At 41.1% G+C, this 22,714-nt stretch overlaps 1 protein-coding gene across 1 annotated transcript in view; it reads right to left on the reverse strand.

Annotated features, from left to right (window-relative positions):
• Positions 1 to 3,426, reverse strand: part of GUCY2F (guanylate cyclase 2F, retinal) — an 84,998-nt gene extending 81,572 nt beyond the window's left edge. The window contains exon 1 of the mRNA XM_005614408.2: positions 2,697 to 3,426. Coding sequence (XP_005614465.1) covers positions 2,697 to 3,426 — 730 coding nt within the window. The remainder of the gene's footprint in view (positions 1 to 2,696) is intronic.
• Between the last annotated feature and the right edge of the window lie 19,288 nt (positions 3,427 to 22,714).

Below are 22,714 nucleotides of genomic sequence, written 5' to 3' on the forward strand. Positions count from 1 at the left end.
CTTAGTGCCTTTTCGGTCAAGATAAATAACAGCTAGAAATACTTTAGCAATCTCAGTTCTACCAGGTGAAAGGGGCTAGAAAATCAGCTAGAAATTTGATCTGGTACGTGCTGTACCTGGTGTGTTGTAACCTTCCTCATTGCTTTGTTGACCCAGTCCAAGTTCATTGGCTTCCGGCTCAGTTTCTCAACAGATCTCCCATTTTCTCATGGGGCCAGATATGTGCCCTGACCCCCAGGCCACTTGACTAAAGAAAGTCCTGATCTTCTAGTTATGTTCGTACTCTGGATCCTGCTTCTCATGCTCCCACAGGCTGGGACACTGCTCTCAATGGATGATCAAGTGGACGACAGGTCTCTCTTACTTTAAGACTCACTCTCCTTCCTCAACTCCTTCTGTCACATCCCACTCACCACTTGGGATGCCCTCAGATACCAACAAGTGGCTGTACCAAGTGTGAGTACCACACGCTCCTTTGGACACTGCACACTGAGCTGCCAGAGGTCATAGTCAGGCCACAGCCCAACCGATGGCTCTGTTTCCCTGGCTCCCCTCCCATCCACATGCTGACTCATGTCGCTGAGGTCCCAGCACGCCTCATCTGAGTCTGCCTATGTTTTGTCAGAAACCAGAGGCAAAGTTCTGGAGTGCAGAGCTTTGAGTCTACACTCTGAGTCCCTACTTCACTTCCTGTCACTGTCCTCCCTACGCAGGGTCTTCCTTTACAGCATAACCACATACCTTCCTCTCTATGCTTTTTTCCCCCCAATCTTAAAATTTCCATTCCCTTAGTGAGCTGATCCACACTGCTATAAAGAAAACAATCTGATTAAACAAAGTCATATTAAGACAACAATGGCTGTAACTTAAAGTAAGGAACGTTTACTTGCATTTTCATCAATTTAAAGCAGTGGTTCATGACTCTGGCTGCTTTTCGCAAGCACCTGAGAAGCTTTTTAAACTATCTTTGCTGGGGCCCCAACTGGAGACCATCAGACTCTCTGGTGGTGGCACTCTGGCACCAATCATTTTGAAGAGATTTTCCAGGTAATTCCTGTGTGCAGGCAGAGTGAGAACCACTGACCTACAGGAATGAATCTCTAATAGTAGGGCAATAATATGTACATTTTCTACTTCCCTGCCTCAAAGGAGTTGTGGGTGGCGAGCACTCAATCCTAACTTTTCTCCGTCTGACAGCCCAAAGAGCTTCCGGGGCTGGATTTATTTAACATTTCATGGTAGAGGCCAAAATGTCATTTCAAAGAGTGTACTATTTAGAATGGGTGGGATGTGAAACACTCATGGAATGTAAACTTGCAGGAGACACTGGGCTTCATGAAGATTTGTAACATATTATAAAATTATGATATTAAATATATTAGCCTGTTTCTGGCATGACTCCTCCCTGGAAATGGTTTTATATCTTTAAAAATAATTCTGTGCTCTGCTTTGAAAGTATCAAGCTCTATTATGAAGTAATCAGAGCCACACTGATTGCTTAACATTATGTAGGATCGTGTAGACTGGAGCTGGAAGCAGACTACTGTAGTTCCTGGAACTAAAAATTCTTGCCCTCATCCTCCCATAATGATCATAATTAAGGTCCAATACTGGAGACACTTGAAACTTAAAATGGGCTTCTGGGTATAAGCCAGGGCTAAGCTGGACCATTCTCTAACAAGCCCATTGTTATGTTAAGGAAATGACTGGGACCAGAACTAATCCTAGAAGTAATCAGTTTGACAAGTAGTTTCTGAGCTATCTGTCCTACAGTGGTAGAGTGGCTGCAATGGGGGAATGCAGTGTTCCCACAAATCGCTGCCACTTTCCAGAAAAAGGTAAAGCGGAAATTAAAAAATTAGAATAGAAGAAAATCAGAACCAAGTGTCACAAGGGCTTGCGATATGTGTAAGTAAAAGACAACTGATTCAAGAGGACCAGGAAGGTCCTCCCCAAAATGCACCCAACTCGCCCTGGTGATGGCAGCTGCAGTGGGGCAATCCTTTTCTTCACACCTTGTCCACTGTCTCTGCAAGAATCCTCTTTGAAGATAACATTTCCCTTGGAAGGAGAAAGGTAAAAATTCAGGCAGTCTTCTCATTTTAATATGCTTTCATCTATCAGCTAGGTCCTTCCATATCAGCTAGTTTGCGCTGCAGAGAGAGAAGTCATACATTTGAGGGGTGGAGGAGAGACGGGGGATGTGCATTTTGGAGTACAGAGAAAACAGGTTCTAAGTGAGATGTGACGGCACAAGGACACTGGGCACCGATGAGGGAAAGTACCCAGAAAGGAGTCAAAGGCAAATCTCCCTTCAGTGACTAGAACAGACAAAAATGGAGCCATAAGAACACCCCTCTTTGGCTGATCTGAAACTACCGGTGTCCTACGGGTATGGAGGGTAGGTGGCCAAAGTTATTCTTGATGCTATTCTTCCTCACCCAGGTGCTGAGAGCAGGTGTTGGCATCCAAGGGTATTTTAACCACAGAGTTCTTTGTATCTTTATTCAGTTAATGAAATAAGCTCTGTTGAAGCAGGACACTCTTGGGGCCTGAGCATGAGTGAAAGAGGGTAAATGCATGAAGAACTGGGGAGTACTGTGCTATCCTAGGGTGTGAGGGTAGGAAACCTTTTGGAAATTGTAATATCTTCCACTGAAGCCACATATAAGCCTCAGCCAGGAGAAAGCACTCACTGCGAATTCTGTCTGCCTGGCGAATCCGCTGGAGAGCTTCCCGAATGCTTTGACTGTCTTGTCCTGTGGTCAGGACGACCCCTACAGGGAGGCCGCGGCTCCGAAGAGCACTTGCAACTCGATTGGCTGTGTGCACCCAAATGTCTTCATCTGAGGAAATGACTCCAGCATGAGCCCACTGGAAATATTTCATGACAGTTACCAGCACCCGGATGGCAGAAGGGAGTGTCCGAGAAAATGTCGGGTAGCTATTTTTATTATCTAATTCATAATTCACACAAGCCCAAGAGAAAATCCCTTTGTCCCAGCTGTTTCCCAGGAGCGAGGCTGCCTCACAGTAGCCGGGGTTGGCAAGTCCAATAAATCCTGAGGCCATCTGGTGGTGGGAAATGAAATTGGAGAGGGCCCTGGAAGTCTGGCAGTCTTCATTGAGAATCACATATTCAAAAGAGTAACTCAGGTCAAACGATGGGTCCCTGTTGATCCGCTCAATGGCTAATCGAGCAGCAACCTCAGGCAGGGCCTTTGAGAACAATGGATCACAGGTCCAAGGGCCCACTACCCCTATCCTGTAGGGGGGTGCCCACACCTGCTGTGGGAATGATTCGAGGGCCAGGAGGCACAAGTACCACAGGAGCTTGAAGGATGCAAGGCCATGGTGTCCTCGCTGTCTTCTGGGAGCCGCAAACCAGAGCATAAGGTGAAAGAAAGGCCAGGGTCCCAAACGCATAGCCCTCCCGCTTCCAGCAGGATAATGAAGAGATACCAGAAGGTTAGTCTGCTGTCCCGAGATGGACAGTGATGTTTCCAAATGCCTGTCAATCAGAGGAAAAGATGTGTTATTCACATTATTCCTGAAGCTTCTGGAAATATTGGTTAGGAAAGAATGGCAAAGGAATGGCAGTCCCCAAACTGAAAGTTTCTTTCCTCTACCCTGACCAAAACTCCTCCTCTTCCTATACTTCCTGTACTCTTTATCTCCGTAGACGGCACCTCCATCCATTGTTTACCTACTTGCTCCAGTCAGAAACCTGGTAGTCAACTGAGACTTTTCCTTCTTTTCTCCTCTAACATTCAATCCATGACTGAGTCCTGTTGATTCAACTTCAGTAATAGCTGCCCACCTCACAGTTTTGTGAGGACTTACGTGGATTAACATACAGCAAGTGCTTATAACAGGGTCTAGTGTACTGTTAGGTTATATTAGTGATATTATTATCATTATTGTAGTTTTAAGTATGTCCATTTTTCTCCATCATCCTGCCCTCTTAGAGACACGGATGTAGGCAGATAAAGGCAATGCAGAGTAAACAGTGCTAAGACTGAAATAACTCAGACAGAGGAAAACAGAGAGGATCCCCCAAACCTAGATTTCAGGAGAGGAGAGGAAGAAGGAGGAGGGACATCTCTTTGAGTTGAGTATTGAAAGAAAAGTTAGCCAGGTGAATGAGGTTGGGAGGAGGGCTGGTGCTAAGAGCCTCCAGGCAAATGGAACAATATGCAGTAAGACCCAGAGGTTAAATAAAAGGATAGGTTAGAGTCTCAGAATTCCAAGGCCTTTGTTCTGCTTGGGTCTGTAATGTCAGCCAAGGCAGGACCTAAATCACCAAGAATCATATATGCCATTCATAGGTTTTTAGATTTAATTCTGTAGACAATGGTTTTAAGGAGAGAAATGGAATAATCAGATTTCTTTTTTGTAAAACCACACAAGTAGCAGTGTGGAGAAAAGGTTGGAAGGGAGCAAGCCTGGAGGCAGGCAGACCAGTTTGGAGGCTGCTGTAGTAATTTATGAGAAATGATGGCAGACCAAGACAGTGGTAGTGAACATGTAGAAGAATGGAGATGAATTCTACCAAGACTAAAAATATCAAAGAGATTAAGTAGAACCAATAACAACATGATGACTGACAAGATGTAGCAGGTAAGAGGGGAAAAGGAAGACTCCAAGGTGATTTTGAGCTTTTCGGATCTAGGCAACTGGTTGGAAAATTATATAAGTCTCTGAGATAAGGAACACTAGAGGAAGAGGTGGGAGATATAATGCATTCTATTGGACACGCTGAGCTGGCGATGCTTGTAGAATATACATGTGGCAAAATCCAATTGACAATTTGACATACTGGATCTCATCAGAGAAAGCTGAGCTAGAGATATAAATTTGAGTGTTATTAATTGATACAGTGTAATTGAAGACACAGAAGTATATAAGATCAACAAAAGATAGTTGCAGAGTAAAGAAAGAGACAAGGAACAAAACCCTCAGAACCCACAATGCTTAAAGGTCCAGCAGAGAAAAAGAAGGTCATAATGAAAAGTTACATGAAAAGTCCAGAGAGACAGCAAAATCCAGGAGACGGTAGTATCTTACAATCCAAGGAAGATGAAACTTTGAAGATGAAACGTGTTTATGACGTCTCACAATCTGCTGAGAAGTCAAGTAAGCTAGATAGAAAGATATCTGTCCATTGGATTTGGATTCAGACATTAAGACTGCAAGTTGAGGGACCACAATGATTCAAAACTGAATGGGTGCAGCCACTATGGAAAACAGTATGGAGATTTCTCAAAAAATTAATAATAGAAACACCATATGATCCAGCTATTCCACTACTGGGTATTTATCCAAAGAACATGAAATCAGTAATTCAAAAGATATATGCACCCCTATGTTCATTGCAGCATTATGCACAATAGCCAAGATGTGGACGCAACCCAAGTGCCCATCAGAGGATGAATAGATAAAGCAGATGTAGTATATATATACAATGGAATACTACTCAGCCGTAAAAAAGACAAAATCGTGTCATTTGCAACAACATGGATGGACTTTGAGGGTATTATGCTAAGCAAAATAAGTCAAAAAAGAGAAGGAGAACAGGTTAGTGGTTACCAGAAGAGTAGGGGAGAGAGGGAGGGCAAAAAGGAAAGAGGGGCACATGTGTATGGTGACAGATAAAAACTGGACTCTTGGTGGTGAGCACAATGCAGTCTATACAGAAACTGAAATATAATGATGTACACCTGAAATTTACACAATGTTATAAGCCAAAATGACCTCAATAAAATAATTTTTAAGAAAATAAACTTTTTAAAAAAATGAATGGGAATTAATGAAGTGGAGTCAGTAAATGCAGAGAACTTTTTCAAGATGATGCATGCAAAGCCTTTCTTCATCTGGCCCTTGCCTTTCTCTATACTGCCGTCTCCCACTGTTCTCACCTGATTCTACAGTAAATTTCTTGCAGTTCTACAGACATATACCACATGGTCTGTCAAGCATAGGATTCAGAAAATGCCATTCTTTCTGCCAGGAACACTTTCCTCCCGCCTCCCACACTCTACTTCTGGTTTCTCCTGATGAACTCTACCTTCAAGACCCAATTGAACTGTTCTCTACTCTGTGCAGCCTTAGTTAACAACCCCAGGTTGAGTTCATTGTTTTTCCATTGACTGCCTCATACTTATACCCATTAGGGAAGGTGTTACTCTGATTTATAAACTGTCCCTATTTCTGGTCTATAGTGTGACAAGGATACTGAACTATCTGATATCTCTGCATTTACAGGACCTTATACTTTCAACCACAAGGGGTGGGCAACAATGAGAGTAACTATGGGAAACAGAGCCCACTGGATTGGGAGCTCCCAGAGGTCCTCTTCATAGCCCTAATGCCTGGTCAAGTTCCCACACATAGTAGGTATCAAATAAATGTTTGTGAAACGAATTAACAAAACGTTAAAGTTGATCCAAGGTCAGGAATAACCTCACTAGACATAAGAAGTATTAATTGCTTATGGAAGATGCTAATGAGGAAAATCCTTAGTACATTTTTAATTCCAACTAAAGACCAAAATAATGACATGGCTCTCTTCAAGGCTGATAATCAGCACTGGTGGTACTGGTCAAGCCCAATTGGTTGTTTATTGCCAGCAATAATTCTGCCTACACCAGGCCTGTTGGTTTTTATCTTAACTGTCACCCCTAATTTTATGAGAAAGTCTGACTCCTTAAGAGACCAGTCAGGGGCACACCTGCCTGATCTTAAAGACCGGCCGCAATAGTGTGCCCCAACATTTGTAAACAGGTGAAAACTGGTAAAATGAGGGTCAAGAAAGACTTGGGGAGGAAACATGTCACAAAACAGGATGAGCCAGAGGCTGAGGAGTGTGTAGCATGGAGGGGGAACTTCCAATTTTGCTTTGGGGGTGCTGGAAAGGTGGTTCTGGGCTGATTGTATGCACAAGGCCCTTAAATTTATTCCTAGACCTTCAAAAATAATCTAGACCCACCTCCCTCCCTCGAAATAGATCTATTCTGTGTGCTGACTATGCTGAAGGCATGAGGGTGAGATTCATGATGGATGAGGTGTGAGATGTGAACTCAGCCTTCAGAGAGCTCCCAGTCTGGCACTACAAGCTGAGCTCTAGTCAAGAGCCATATGCTTCTCCTCCCACCATCCCCTGGCCCCAATCTTTTATCTGTCACAGCAAAACTTGGGAGCCAAGGCACTCTAGGAGCAGTCCCTTCTCTGGAGTAGCACAGGTGGAGTCCCTATTTCTGGTCTGTCTTGTGACAAGGATATTGAACTGTATGATATCTCTGTCTTTATAGGACCTCACTCCTTCAACCACAAGGAGTGGGCAACAGTGAGGGCAACTCTATATGGGGAACGGAGCCCTGTCCACAGCAACTGAGCACCCTTTCTCCCCCAAACTCACCTAGTTTGATAGGTTTTCTCCCAGAGTGGTACATTTAAGCAAGAAATTAGCACTTGGATAACAAAGGCTAAGATTTACTGAGTTGTATCAAACACTGAGCTAAACTCTTTGTATGTATTATCTTATTTTAAAAAATCAATCCAAAAACAAAAAAAAGACTCACCACAGCCCTTTGAGGTAGGGACTATCACCCTCATTTACAGGTCATGAAACTGAGGCTTCACAAGGGTAAGTAACTTGCCTGAGGGCACACCATGGTATAATGGGGATCTGCACCCCAGTTGACTGAGCACTGTACTAGATGGACTGCTGACAGCCCCTAATCTGTGAAGTCACTGAGACCATCATTATTATACCTTCTATGCCACCCAGACTGAGTTTGAATAATTCATTTGTGGTTTTAAAAAATCCCTTAGTGCCCCGTTTAAGAATAATTATTTAACAAGGGGGAAAGATGGAGTAAAGTAGGAGGAGCAAACAAGTTCACTACCCAACCGGAAGGAATTTGCCACTAGCGTTCAATCCCAGCCTTGGGACAGCTTACTCACCCCTCACTCAGGGTTCAGTGTAGCACAACTTGGGGTGGGGGCCACCAGTCACATTGTATTCTATATGAAGCTAATCCTAGCCTTTGAGAACAGAATTCTTGGGAATATAACCTTTGGCATGTTTGCTCTGATTCGCAATTTCCTCATCTACAAAATGGAGGTAAATTTAATGCTTTAAGGAAAGCGAATAAATAAGATAGAATGCTGAGCACACAGTGGTCTTTCAATAGATATTAGTTCTTCCCTGCTGTTTGGAAGGAGGACTGCATTGAGAGTCACTTCTGCCACTGACTCACCATGTGATCTTGAAAATATCGTTCCCTGCTCTACGTCTCTCTTTTGTTCCCTCAGCTGGACTAGAGGATCTCCAAGTCCCTTTGTTCTCTGACGTACATTGATCCTGGGATTCTGTTCTTCTTCCAAGCAGCGACTTTTCTAAACCTCTGCACTATCAAACTGCTTTCTGAATTCACTCAACATTCTCTAGCCTTAGCTGTTCTAATTAGCTTTTCACTGGAGTCAGATTCCCCCAAGTGTTTGTACTTACTTCTATCTGGCAGATCCAGTTCCTGATCATTTTTAATTTTGGTCTAGAGTCCTCTATCACATACTAAGAATGCGAAGTGCCCACATGCTGGAGCTATGCTACACTGAAAATCTGGATTCCTAAAACCATTTGCTATCTTATCATCATTATTAACAAGCATATGTTGAGAACCTGGTTGGTGCTAGGCCTGAAACTACAAAAAAAGTGGGGCAATATAGGGCCTGGCCAAGTAATCTCACTAGGAAAAGTAACTACGTACATCAGAGGAAGAAAACAATAATGTCCACCAACATGGCTCATAGGTAAGGTCAAATTTGTAAGTTCCCAGCTTCCTTTTGCTCATCATTGTATCTCTAGTGCCCTGCACAGTGCCTGACACATAATAGGTACTCAACAAATATTTATTGACTAAATAGTGAAGAAGAAACATGGAGCACAAATGAAATGTTTTATATTTCTATGTTCTTGAAAAGGCTCTATTTTAGGCCTGGGTCAGAAACCACCTTTGGCAAAATTACCCATTAGGTATTTTCTCTTCAAACTTATAATCCAGGTCTCTCTGCCCTCTCGATTAATGGAGAGAAAAATAACTCTAGAAAAAGAGGCTCTTTAAATAATTTCTACTGATATGTAAAAGATTGATAATATTTGATACTTTCCCCTACTCCTCCCCAATCAATGGTATTTGTTTTTTAATAGGAGGTGGGGAGAAGTTTATGCCAAAGGAATTAATCTGTAATATTATCATTTTAATTTCAAGCATTAGTTGCAGTTAGGCAAAGGGAGACGAACCACTTTTTGAGAAGAAAAATAAAGGGACTTACTTTTGGTGCTCCTCAGATCAAAGTAATCAGCTGTATACTCTAGATATAAGGCCAGCATTTTTATGTTATAATACAGATCATTCCTTCTAAGTACAATGCTTACCCATCCCAAGTTCTAAAACGTTTGCTTTTCAACAGCACATTAAAAGGATCATACACAATAATCAAGTGGGATTCATCCCTGGGATGCAAGGATGGTTCAAAATATGTAAATCAATAAATGTGACACACCACATTAACAGAATGAAGGATAAAAATCACACGATCATCTCAATAGGTGCAGAAAACGCATTTGACAAAATTCAACACCCTTTCATGATAAAAACTCTCAACAAACTAGGTATAGAAGGAATATATCTCAATAACCATATATGACAAGCCCACAGATGACCTCATACTCAATGGTAAAAAACTGAAAGCTTTTCCTGTAAGATCAGGAACAAGATAGGGATGCCCCTTTTCACCACTCCTATTCCACACAGTACTGGAAGCCCTAGCCAGGCAATTAAGCAAGAAAAAGAAATAAAAGACATCCAAATTGGACATGGATAAGTAAAATTATCTCACTTCCTAGATTACATAACCTTACCTGTAGAAAACCCTGAAGACTCCACACACCAAATAAAAAATCTCTCAGAACTGATAAGTGAATTCAATAAAGTTGCAGGAAAAAAATCAACATACAAAGGTCATTTGCATTTCTATATACTAACAATGAATTTTCCTAAAAGGAAATTAAGAAAACAATCCCATTTACAATAGCATCAAAAATAATAAAATGCTTAGGAATAAACTTAACCAAGGAGGTTAAAGACTCGTACACTGAAAATTACAAAACATTGATGAAAGAAATTAAAGAAGATACAAATAAATGGAAAGATAGCCCCAACTCATGGATTGGAAGACTTAATATTGTTAAATGTCCATACGACCCACAGCAATCTACAGATTCAGTATTACCCCACCAAAATCCCAATGTCATATTTATAGAAATAGAAAAAAAAAATCCTAAAATTCATATGGAACCACAAAAGACCCTGAATAGCCAAAGCAATCCTCAGAAAGAAGAACAAAGCTGGAAGTATCACACTTCCTGATATCAAAATATATTACAAAACTCCAGTATGGCATTGGCATAAGACCAGCCATGTAGACCAATGGAACAGAATAGAGAACAAAGAAACAAATCCATGCATATACAGTCAACTGATCTTCCACAAGGGAGCCAAGAATATACAATGGAGAAATGATAGTCTCTTCAACAAATGGTGCCGGGAAAACTGGACATGCACATGAAAAACGACTTACACTATACACAAAAATTAACTCAAAGTGAATCAAAGATCTAAAGGTGCAAGAGCTAAAACTATAAAACTCCTAGCAGAAAACAGGGGGAAAGCTCCTGGCACTAGTCTTGGCAATGATTTCTTGGATATGACAACAAAAGCACTGTCAACAAAAGCAAAAATAGACAAGTGGGACTACATCAAACTAAAAAGCCCTGCACGGCAAAGGAAACAATCAACAGAGTGAAAAGGCTACCTACAGAGGGGGAGAAAAGTATTTGCAAAACCTGTATCTATATAAGGGGTTAATATCTAAAATATATAAGGAACTCCTACAACTCAATAGCAAAAAACCTGATTAAAAAATGGGCAAAGAACTTGAAAAGATATTTTTCCAAAGAAGATATACAAACGGCCAGAAGGTACATGAAAAAGTGATCATCACTAATCATCAGGAAAATGTAACTCAAAACCACAATGAGGTATCACCTCACACCTCTCAGAATGTCTATAATCAAAAAGACAAAAGATATCAAGTGTTGGAGAGGATGTGGAGAAGTTGGAACTCTTGTATGCTGTTGGTGGAAATGTAAAATGGTGCAGCAGCTATGGAAAACAGTATGGACATTCCTCAAAAAATTAAAAATAGAATGACCATATGATCTAGCAATCCAGCTTCTGGATATATAGCCAAAAGAATTGAAATCAGGATCGTGAAGAGACATCTGAACTGCCATGTTCATTGCAGCACTATTCACAACACTCAAGATATGGAAACAACCTAAATGCCCATCAATGGATGAATGGATAAATAAAATGTGGTGTGTATATATATACAATGAAATATTATTAAGCCTTTAAGAAGAAGGAAATCTTGTCATATGCAGCAACATGGAGGAACCTGGAGGACATTATGCTAAGTGAAATAAGCCAGTCACAGAAGGACAAATACTGCATGATTCTACTTACATGAGATATCTAAAATAGTCAAACTCTTAGAAGTAGAGGGTAGAATAGCAGCTGGTGAGGGCTGTGGGGAGGGGGAAAAGAGGAGTTGTTGTTCAGTGGGTATAAAGTTTCAGTTATGAAAGATGACGAAGTCCCAGAGATCGTCTGTACAACATTGTTCCTGTAGTTAACAAAACTGTATTTGCACTTAAAAATTTGGTAAAAGAGTAGAGCTCATGTTAAGTGTTCTTACCACAATAAAAAATTGAATAAAAATTTTGCTTTTTTTAATACCGTTTTTCAAGTTTGCATATTTACAACATGGATCCTTCCTCAAGCCACATGTCAGAAAGTAGCTCTTGCTACTTGTTCTTGGTTGTCCTTGCCCTTTGTTAAACAAGCCCAAGCTGAAGGTTTGTCCCTCCATTCTTTCTGGGGTCTATTTCACACATTGGGTCGTATTTCTAACTCTGCTAGGACCCCCTGGAGAACCAGATAGTTCTACGTTGCACTACGATTTAGTCTTGACCCCAACCCCAAGATTTTTCAGAAGGAAACTTATTCTGAGAAAAGAAGTAGGAAGACGAGAAGAAAGGCAGGGAAAGGAAGAAAGACAGGAAGGAAGGAAAGATGGAAGGAAGGGAGGGAGGGAAGATGCTCTAAGCCTTCACCTGCTGATTTGGGTTTAAAGACAAAATTATAAAGCTCTTATGTAAAAGACACTGTCTTCAAAACAAGCCGGCTGAAGGCGTCCCTGGGGTTCATGGGAAATGTGGACATAACTAAAAGTTTGAAGGCATGAAATTTTGGAAATAGAATACTACTGACCCACAGCTCTTCTGGGGCCGTTGCCTAGGTAACTCAAGTTCGAACACCTGCATGGAAGCGGGCTTCCATGGAAAGTAGCTAGAGCATAAGGATGCGTCATTTCATTTCAGGTAGCTTTCACAATCTGGTGGGAAGCCTGATTTCACAAGGAAAACGACTGTTCTTTAAACATGGACAAAGAAAGACCATGACAAATAGCTCTGAGTAAAATGGTTCCTCATCCTAGCTTGTCAAGCCGAGGACTACTACGGATGATTGATCTTTGCAGTTACAGCCTGAATCAAGTTAACAGCTTGTGTAAGACAACATCAGGAAGAAATAAAAAAGAATCACGAGAGAAACTAAATGAAAGCTTGGATGAGAGCCTTTGAGCCCAAATCATGATTTAAAGTATCTTGAAAGTTCTCTTTTCCCCTTTTTCTCCTTCTGTTTTTCTCTCTTGCATTCTTTCTTTTGTTGCTACATATTGCAGTAAAACTGATGTATCTCAGTCAGAAGTCTGAGCTCCCAAGTGAGCTGTGTTTTCCCCCCATTACAATCTTTCTAATAAACAAGAGCTGTCAACTACTCACCATGTAATTCACCGCTCAAATGTCTTCAGTTTACCGTCTGCGTGTGCAAACCTCTGGCGTGACTACCCAGTGTATCCATTTCAGTGCATCCTCTAAGCATTCATAATCCTGCCAAGGACTGGAGTCTGTTGATAAATTCCATTAATGGGGTAAATAATTGCGAGAGATAGTAAACCTTTTTGCAAATCACTCTTCGGCATCCCCAGACCTAGACCAGGATTAGGATTTAGAAAGACACTTCTAATCCTTTAAATTGATCCCACCTGTAGCAGAGTTAGTGCTGACCTAAATGCATTGACCCAGAGATTAACAAACAATGAGAGTCCTCTGGATAAATGCATCCCCTGCAGACTACTGCCTTCTCCTACCTTTCAAAGTCAGACTCACATGCCCTTGGATTTTGCCTCTGTGTTCTTCCTTTTTCCCTTCTGTCTAATAACCACACGTCGCCCTTTCTCCAGGACAGCTTTAAATGCCAGAACATTCATCAGCTGTGATGCCAGCCCAGAATATGAAAGATGATCCAGGCTGGCTCCCTGCAGCATTCAAAGTAGGTGAAGTTTGTCTCCTTCTTCTATTCTCCTTAAACGCCTTCACTGCCTTTCCTTCCAAGAGAGACCTCCGACTTCTCCCCACCCCTCTGCACACCCCCATACTTTAGGTCCATCCCTTCCTTAGCACTCCTCTCTGTTGTGGGTACCATTCCTACAGGGCCCTGTTCTAGATTCCTAGGGTAAGAGCTGAGGTGTTGGTGGCTAGAAATGACTTCTACTAAATGAGGACTACTATATGGCAGACATTTAATAAATAATCGTTTAATTGAGGCATAATTCGCATACCATAAAATTTACTCTTTTAAAGTGTACAATTGGTGTTTTTTTTAATGTATTCACAAGGTTGTACAACCATCACTACTATCCAATTCCAGAACCTTTTTATTACCCCCACCAAGAAATCCTATACACATTTAGCAGTCACTCCCCATTCTCCCTCTCCCCCTAGCCTGTGCCAACCGCTAATCTACTTTCTTTCTCTATGGATTTGCCTATTCTAGACATTTCATATAAATATAAACATGCAATATTTGGTCATTTGTGACTGGCTTCTTTCACTTAGCATAATGTTTTCAAAGGTCATGCATATTGTAGCATGTGTCAGTACTTCGTACCTTTTTATGGCTAAATAATATTCTATTTTATTGGATATACCACATCTTGCTCATTCATTTATCAATGGATTGACATTTGGGTGGTTTCCACGTTTTGGCTATTATGAATAATGCCTCTATGAACATTGCATACACATTTTTATACAGACATATGTTTTCAAATCTTTTGGGTATATACCTAAAAGTGGAATTGCTGGGTCATGTGATAACTCTATGTTTAACTTTTTGAGGAAGTGCGAAACTGTTTTCCAAAGAGGCTATACTGTTTTACGTTCTCACTAGCAGTATATGGGTGTTCTTTTTTCTTCATGTCCTTGCCAACACTCATTATTATCTGTCTTTTTTTAGTATAGTAGGCATTTTTTACATGTACATTATCTCATTTTATATTCACAACCATGAAGGTAGATATTATTCTCCTCATTTTGTAAATGAGAGACCAAGACAGATAAACTAGGCAATAATATTTATTGAGTCCTGATGATGTGACAGGCATTCTTGGAAGCCCTATTTCCTTTAATGTGCACAGTGATCCCATGAGGTAGATACTATTTGAATTCCAGAGGTAGAGAGAGGTTAAAGTAATTTACCCAAAGCCACACAGCCACTAATCAGTGGAGCCAGAATTGAAACCCAAGGTCATTTGGCTCCAACAAAACCCATGCTTATCCTTGCTACATCCCACTAAACCTTCTTCTTGTGCTGTCCCCCCAAGGCTGCTTGCACGCTAACAGGGGCTCCAGGAAAACATAGTGGCTACCCAAAGGAAACAATCCCTAATTGTAATATTTTGGGTGACCTAACTAAAATATTCATGCAGGTGAAGGCCTTCTAGCTTTCTCTACTACTGATGCCATGGTGCCATGTATGACCCCCAGCGGATACTTCATAGGAGAGTTCTGATGAAGACTAGGATGGCCAGGGGACCATCATTCAAGGAATGCTCCAAAATCATGAAGAGACATGAGATTCCAAATTTATAGGTAGGAGTAGCTGGAAATTAGCATATAAATAAAACTTCTAAAGTAATTGTTTTATTAGGAGTTCCATAAACACTTGTCTCTCTCTATGTAATGATAATAGCTAACAGTTATTGAGGCTTCACTATGTGCTCAGCACTGCTCTATGGGCTTTACATATACCAAACCATTGAATTATCACAAGTGTCCTACAGAATTGGTATTATTATCATCCGCATTTTATAGATGAGGAAACTAAGGCACAGAGAGGTCAAGTAACTTGCCCATGGGTACATGGCTAGTACGTAGTGGAGCCAAATTGTGAAAATAAGTGGTCTAGTTTTAGAGTCAAGGCTCTTAAACAGTCACTGCCTCTTAAAAGAAATCACAGGGTAGGCTCACTGGATTTATCCATAGGCTCAAAAATACCCATTGGATCTCTAGACCTCAGTGACAGTATAACTGATGATGATTTTAGAACAGAAATTCAAAACCATTTGAGTTCCTTATGAGTCTAAAATTATACAAAAGTTCCAAACTCATTCATGAGTACAATCTTAGGGATCATTCTTACAGACTTTTTAGAACCACTGTGTTGGAAACATCAGCTGCACTGGTTAAATGTTGTCCCTCAGGGATCTTGTTGACCTGTAACACCAGAATGTTTATGGGATTCTACTGGATTTTATTACAACTTGTATCAGTTCCTGTTCTACATTTCCAATATCCAAGCCTAACAATTTACAGAATTCACTCATGTCTGGATGATCTTTACTTCCTAAGGAGCCACGGAACAAAAGAGTCCAAAATGGCACCCTCTCCTCCTACAAGACTGATAGTGAAGCCAGACACATCTCTCTAGCTTCCCTCTTTAGTTGCAAAGACAAAAACACAGTCTCTTAACATTAAATGATTTGTTTTTACTGATAAACACTACAGAGAACCCTCAATTATACACATTGTGGGAAAGTGGCAAAGGCTTTCCAGAGCATTAGGCCTGGGATCTACGTATTCCTTTTGAGACTGAGACACAGGATGAATAGTCCTGCAGGGCTGAGGCCTGGGCTATAAAAATAGGTCCAGAATGGTGTGTTCCTAGTTAATCATCCAGAACAAGGCTTGGACAAGTAGCTCCTTGCAGTCAGGAAGTCATGTGAGAATCTGGGGAGCAAGGGAGGTGGGGGGAGACAAGTGAGAGTGGGAGAGGAAAAGTACAAGAAAGAACGTTAGGTAAATGTTCACATTTTGCCACAAGGGCTGCTGTGCCACCTATAACCCCACTGAGGATAAGGAGGAAAACAGAATTTAACCGTTGCTGAGAGCTCTACGTGCCAGCCACTATGCTCCGAGCGTGAAAGGCCCTCTCTCATTGCAGTCATCACAAAAACTCTATGACGCATGTAATTATTTTCCTCAAATGAGGCTTAGGCAGAGCAGGTAACTTGCCCAGGCGCAGGCTAGATTCAAAGCCACATCTGCCTGGGGCTGGCTCCGTGGCCGAGTGGTTAAGTTTGCGCATTCTGCTGCGGCAGCCCAGGGTTCGGATCCTGGGCGCGGACATAGCACCGCTCGTCAGGCCACGTTGAGGCGGCGTCCCACATCCCACAACTAGAAGGACCTGCAACTAAGATATACAACTGTGTACAGGGGGGGTTTGGGGAGATAAAGCAGAAAAAGAAGAAAAAAAAAGATTGGCAACAGTTGTTAGCCCAGGTGCCAATCTTTTTTTTTTTTAAAGATTTTATTTTTTTCCTTTTTCTCCCCAAAGGCCCCCAGTACATACTTGTATATTTTTCGTTGTGGGTCCTTCTAGTTGTGGCATGTGGGACGCTGCCTCAGCATGGTTTGATGAGCAATGCCGTGTCCGCACCCAGGATTCGAACCAACGAAACACTGGGCCACCTGCAGCGGAGCACAGGAACTTAACCACTCGGCCACAGGGCCAGCCCCCCCAGGTGCCAATCTTAAAAAAAAAAAAAAAAGCCACATCTGCCTGATTCCAGGGCAGGCTCTGCACTGCTATTTGCAACCTCTTTTTAAATGTTTTGTATAAGCCCTAGTCCACGGAAAGTTCTTTTGTGAATTTGGTAGCAATAACAAAGTGCTATCTCTGCTTATAGCACTCAACAAGATATATTTGCTTCTTAAAAGAAGGATAGCTTTGGGCAGCAGGCAATATAATAATTACCAATTATTGAGCACCCCCTCTCAACTGGCACTGTAAAGTGTATTATTTTATTAATTTCTCACAACAACCCTAAGAGGTGGGGGCAATTCTTATCCTCAGTTTAAAGGTGGAGGGAAAGATAAAGTTCAGAGAGGTTATGTGACTTGGTCAAGGTCACACAGCTAGTAAATGGTGGAGTCGGCTCAAATTCAGGCAGCATGGCTCCAGAGCTCGGTGCTTAACTTTGCTATATTGCTTCAGGATGCAAAGGAGCTATTGGAGGGTGTTTCATTTATCTATCTGTTTACCTATCTATCTATTTATTTATGGCGTTATAGATTAGTTTTTCTCCAGTTTTGAGGGGAGAGGTGGAATCCTGACCCAGCTTTCTGCCGCTTTCGGCCTGGAAAACTTACCAGAATGAAGCTCAGTGCTGCCCTCTAGTAGTCAGCTCCCAAGCTGAAATTACAGCTGAGACTATGATGACCCCATATAGCCACAGGATGTCACTATTATACAAGCCATCTCAAACTTCTCTTAAATCAATTAAAAAAAAATTAATATGCGTTACACGACTGTTGTAAAAATATTTTAGAAAATGCAGAACATTAAAAATCAGAAACAACATTTTGTTTTCAACGAATACTGTTTTTTTCTAAAATTGGAATCAAACTGCATATCCAATTTTGCAAGCTCCTTATTTTTACATTTGATACCATAACATACATAAGTTCTCACCAAGGGCCCAGGAATTGGAGTCAAGCCCACCTTCAGACTCCGGCTCCACCCTTCCTAGCTGTGGGACCTCGGGCTAGCTGATTAAGTTCCCTGAAGCCTGTGTTTCCTCTTATGAAAGAAATGACAATGGAGCTACAGCCCAGCACTGCTGTGGGGGTTAAAGAGGATGATGCATATTAAGTATCTGGTACACAGGAAGCACTCAAAACATGGTGTTCTTAGCCAGAGTATTTTAAGACCATGCTAAATTCTAAGGACTTTTTTTTTTTTTTTTAAGATTTTATTTTTTCCTTTTTCTCCCCAAAGCCCCCCGGTACATAGTTGTGTATTCTTCGTTGTGGGTTCCTCTAGTTGTGGCATGTGGGACGCTGCCTCAGCGTGGTCTGACGAGCAGTGCCATGTCCGCGCCCAGGATTCGAACCGACGAAACACTGGGCCGCCTGCAGCGGAGCGCGCGAACTTAACCACTCGGCCACGGGGCCAGCCCCAAAGGACTCTTGTTTTTGGAGGCCCCACCCCACATCTTACCATATACACTTTAACATGTGCCCACATCCTACGTTAAATATATTTTTTGCTAAAAATCTGAAGCAATTTTTAAGTTTTTGCTTTTGAAATTTATTATTAGTTATGACTTCTTAGCAGAGATTATATATACTCAGGAATTCTTACAAACCGATACAATCTAACCAACACTTTTTCCAATGTATTGAAATTTTTCTCAATACAAAAAGATGTAATTCATAAAACTGATGTGTTACTTTTTTTACATTTATTTAAACGTTTATTGACTTTAATTTTGTAGTTACTTTCATATTTTGAAGTCAATAAATTTCATCAAGCTTCAAACATCTTTGCTGGTCCTTGAAAAGTTCAATAGGCCTTAGGCATTGTGCCTATAGTGCTTAGTGGATTAAAATAAAAGCTTCTGGCTAACATTATTATCATTTCACTTATGCATTGTTTTATGGCTGTGGAATAATTAATTTTGTGTATGATCCAAAATTTGCTCAACCATTCCCTTATTATTATATATTTAGGTAGTTTCTAATTTTTCCCTATTATAAATGATGCTACAATGTATATCTTTTAGTATAAGTCTCTTTTCAGTATATTAGGATTATTACTTTAGAATAGATTCCCAGAAGTGGAATTAATGGGTCAGAGCATATGAATATCAGCAATGATTCTTGACATATATGGTCTATTTATATTCCAAAATATTTGGACCAATTTATGCTCTCTCCAACCACGAATAAAATAAGTGTCCAGTTTATTGTTCTGTCGCTAGCTTAAGGTTGTCTCAAATTTATATTCATTAATTTCACAGGCTAAATAAATGATGTCTACTTTTAATATGCATTTTTGGATTCCTGGTGAGTTGTTTAAAAGTTTTTTTTCTGTAATTTTGTAAGCCGTATGCATTTCCTGTTTTGTGAATTGTCTGTCATTTCCCCCACTTCTAGGGTCCAGTGGTAGGCAGAGAATACCCAAAACTTAGTGTCTTGCCCAACATTATGCAGAAGTGGGTAGTTAGTAATACTATATAATAACTACAGACTCTGCTAATACTATGTATTGGTTTACTCCACTTCCGTTCCACCCCCGAGTCCCATGCAGCTAGGGTTTTTCATGCAAATTAGATGTCACCAAGTAGATGCCCTCAAGTGAAGTCTGGCCGGTAGAAATGGGCTGACCAGCTAGAAAGAGCACTCCTGTCTATACATATGAGGTGTTTCTGCAGTGTTTCTTCTCCTGCTTCCTGGTATCAAGAGGAACTGAGCTGTTTCCCCCAGCAAAGGCGGCAACAGCAGTTTCTTTATCTGGTTTCTAATCGCTGGATCACAGCTCTGGGATGCTCTTCATCTAGCTCCCAGGGTATTCAGACACAGCTGCAGCAGCTGCAGAGGTGACAATTCCGGCACAGAGGTTCTTGATCCCGGCAGAGCTCTAGGGCTGACATCAGAGGCAATAGCTCCCTTGGGGTTTCCGTTCAGTATTTTTCTCTAACTATTCTTTTAAACCCAGCCCATACCCACTCCTTTAGACCTTCCAGCAATTTTGTAAGTACTCAATTCTCTGCTTTAAATTCCTTCCTGTAAATTGTTATGAACTTTTTGGAACATAATCTAACTGTATATATTATAGTTTTTAAATATGTATGCTCTTTGACCCAGCAATCTCCCTTGGAAAATTCTATTGCACAGAAATAAAAGTATCAAGATTCATTGCCACAAAGACATTTATTGCAGTGTTAATTTTACTGTCAAAAATCCCTGGAGACAAACTGAATGTCTATCAATAGGGTAATGGTTAAATTCATGACAGCACATCTATACTATGGAATATTTTAGATTAAACTGAAAAAAAATGCTGTGTATCTATTGGCCTGAAAGTATGCCGTGATATATGATATATTTAATGAAACAGGTTGTATAATTCAATTTTTGTAGTACAGAGGTAGGGGCACCCCTTCCTGCTTAAACTTCTTAGAGTGGCTTCTGTTTCCTGCCCTGAATTCTGACTGATATATACACTGTCTACATCATCATCATCATCATCATCATAATCATCATTAAACATTATATATCTAAGGTGTTGCAAACATCTGAATCCGGTTATGGACCACATAAATGAGATAAATATACAAGAAATTTCTTGGAGGCCTAATACTTATTAAAATATTGTACCACACAAGGGATTTCTGCTTCAAGATGGAGTAACTAATAGCAGACCAATGCTGTTGCTGAGAACTAGAAAAATCAGGCAAAATTCCAAAAGACAAAGTTATTTTTGAAAGCATCAGAGAGCCAGGACTTGAGAGGTGAGATCCCAGAAAGAAGAGAATCTCATCAGGGTAAGCCCAATTTCCTGCACGTTGCTTTTTTTCCCTTAGGATATTTGGCAATTCTTGGCACAGACGCTGGGTAGACGGTGGCTCCTAAGAGGCAGAGAAGTTACCAGACATTTAGGTAATATTAAAGGACGGGGGGACAAAAATTGAAGTTTAAGTTCTGCCAAGGCCAGCTAGGATTCAAGTGGCCACAATCTGGAGATAGGAGAAGCACAGAAAAATGAGCCTGACACTCAGCACAGATTTTCCCTTCAGGAAACTGCCAATTAAGTTGCACTGGGCCAAAAATGAGAAGTCAAGCAGAGTAACTAAAAAGTACAGTGGAGTTTTGGGAAGTTTCACGGAGCTGAGGAGACAAAGATTGGAGTTCAGAACTTCTCAAGAAGGAAGATCCCTAAGAAACGTTCACCCTCTGCCTCTCATTTGGGACCCTTAGAGAGCTCTATCCTAGGAATGAGGCAAACTAGAGATAGGCTGAGTCTAGCAAACGCTGCAAACCAGCCTCAAGTCACTTCAGGGGCTGATTGGATTAAGGTAACTCACCCTTCTCCTGCCTTGCAGAAAATAGGGTGAATCCTCGCTGAAGGGACATAGGATCATCCAGAGGCTATATACCTTTTCAAGCACAAAGTCTGGCAGTCAGTAAAAAATTAAATGACGTACCAAGAAACAATCCCAAGAAGAAAAAAACCCAAGCAATAGAAACAGACTCATAGTGATCCAGTTGTTGCAGTTATGTGACATGGACTATAAATATTCAAGAAAATAAAGGACAACATGATGAATTTCATCAGAAAGCTAGAATCTATAAAAAAGAGTCAAATGCAAATTCTAAAATTGAAAAATACAATAACTGAAATTAAGAATTCAATAGATAGACCACATAAAGCCTAAGGTTTACTGCTACTTTTCAGGACATGCCGAGCACCAGCTATGTCATCCCCTTCGGAAGACTCCCCTCCCTCATTGTGTACAGCATTTGAGGACTTCCGATCAAAATGCCCCGTGCTCTTATGGTCAAGAGGTGGGCATGAAGTCTAAGCCAAGTCCACTGAGTTCTTCTAGGAATTTGAATCTTGAGCTGAGCAATGCAAAGACAGAAAACAGTTGGAGCTGATTCGTAGTGCCAGTGGTGCCCTGGAAAAGTGGTCCATTAGTTCCCTCTATCTAAATCCTGGAAGGTGCCTTGTTTCTGAGAACCTCTTGTTTAGTTTTTCCTTCTGTGAGCCTTACAAATAAATTCCTCGGTTAGCCCGTGTGTTAGTTTGGGTAAGTAGTAGACAAAACTCCTAAATCTTAGTGGCTTTAAAAAATGTCTATTTCTCATCCATGTCCAATCCAAAGTGGGTCAGCAGGCGGACTATGCTCCATAGTTACTCAGGAACCCAGGCTCCTTCCATTCTTTGGTTCTGTTCTCTTCTAGGTCTTAGGAGTTGTTGTGGACTGAATGTTTGTGGTCCCCCAAAATTCATATGTTGAAGCCCTAATCCCTAGCGTGTAATGGTATTTGGAGGTGGGGCTTTGGGGAGGTAATCAGGTCATGAAAGTGGAGCCCTCATGAATGGTATTAGTGCCCTTATAAGAAGAGGCACAAGAGAGACGCTCTCTCCCTCTCTCCACCATGTGAGGACACAGCAAGAAGGAGTCCATCTGCAAACCATGAAGAGAATCCTCACCAAGAACCAAATGGGCTGGCGCCTTGATCTTGGACGTCCTAACCTCGAGAACTGTGAGAAATAAATTTCCGTTGTTTAAGCCACTACGTTTATGGTATTTTGTTATAGCAGCTTGAGCTAAGACAGGAGTTCTCTGCATTCAGTTGACAGGATCCAATATGGGAGGTTTTTACAGAAAACGG

This window comes from Equus caballus, chromosome X (assembly GCF_041296265.1).
Source record: "Equus caballus isolate H_3958 breed thoroughbred chromosome X, TB-T2T, whole genome shotgun sequence".
Classification (NCBI taxonomy): domain Eukaryota; kingdom Metazoa; phylum Chordata; class Mammalia; order Perissodactyla; family Equidae; genus Equus; species Equus caballus.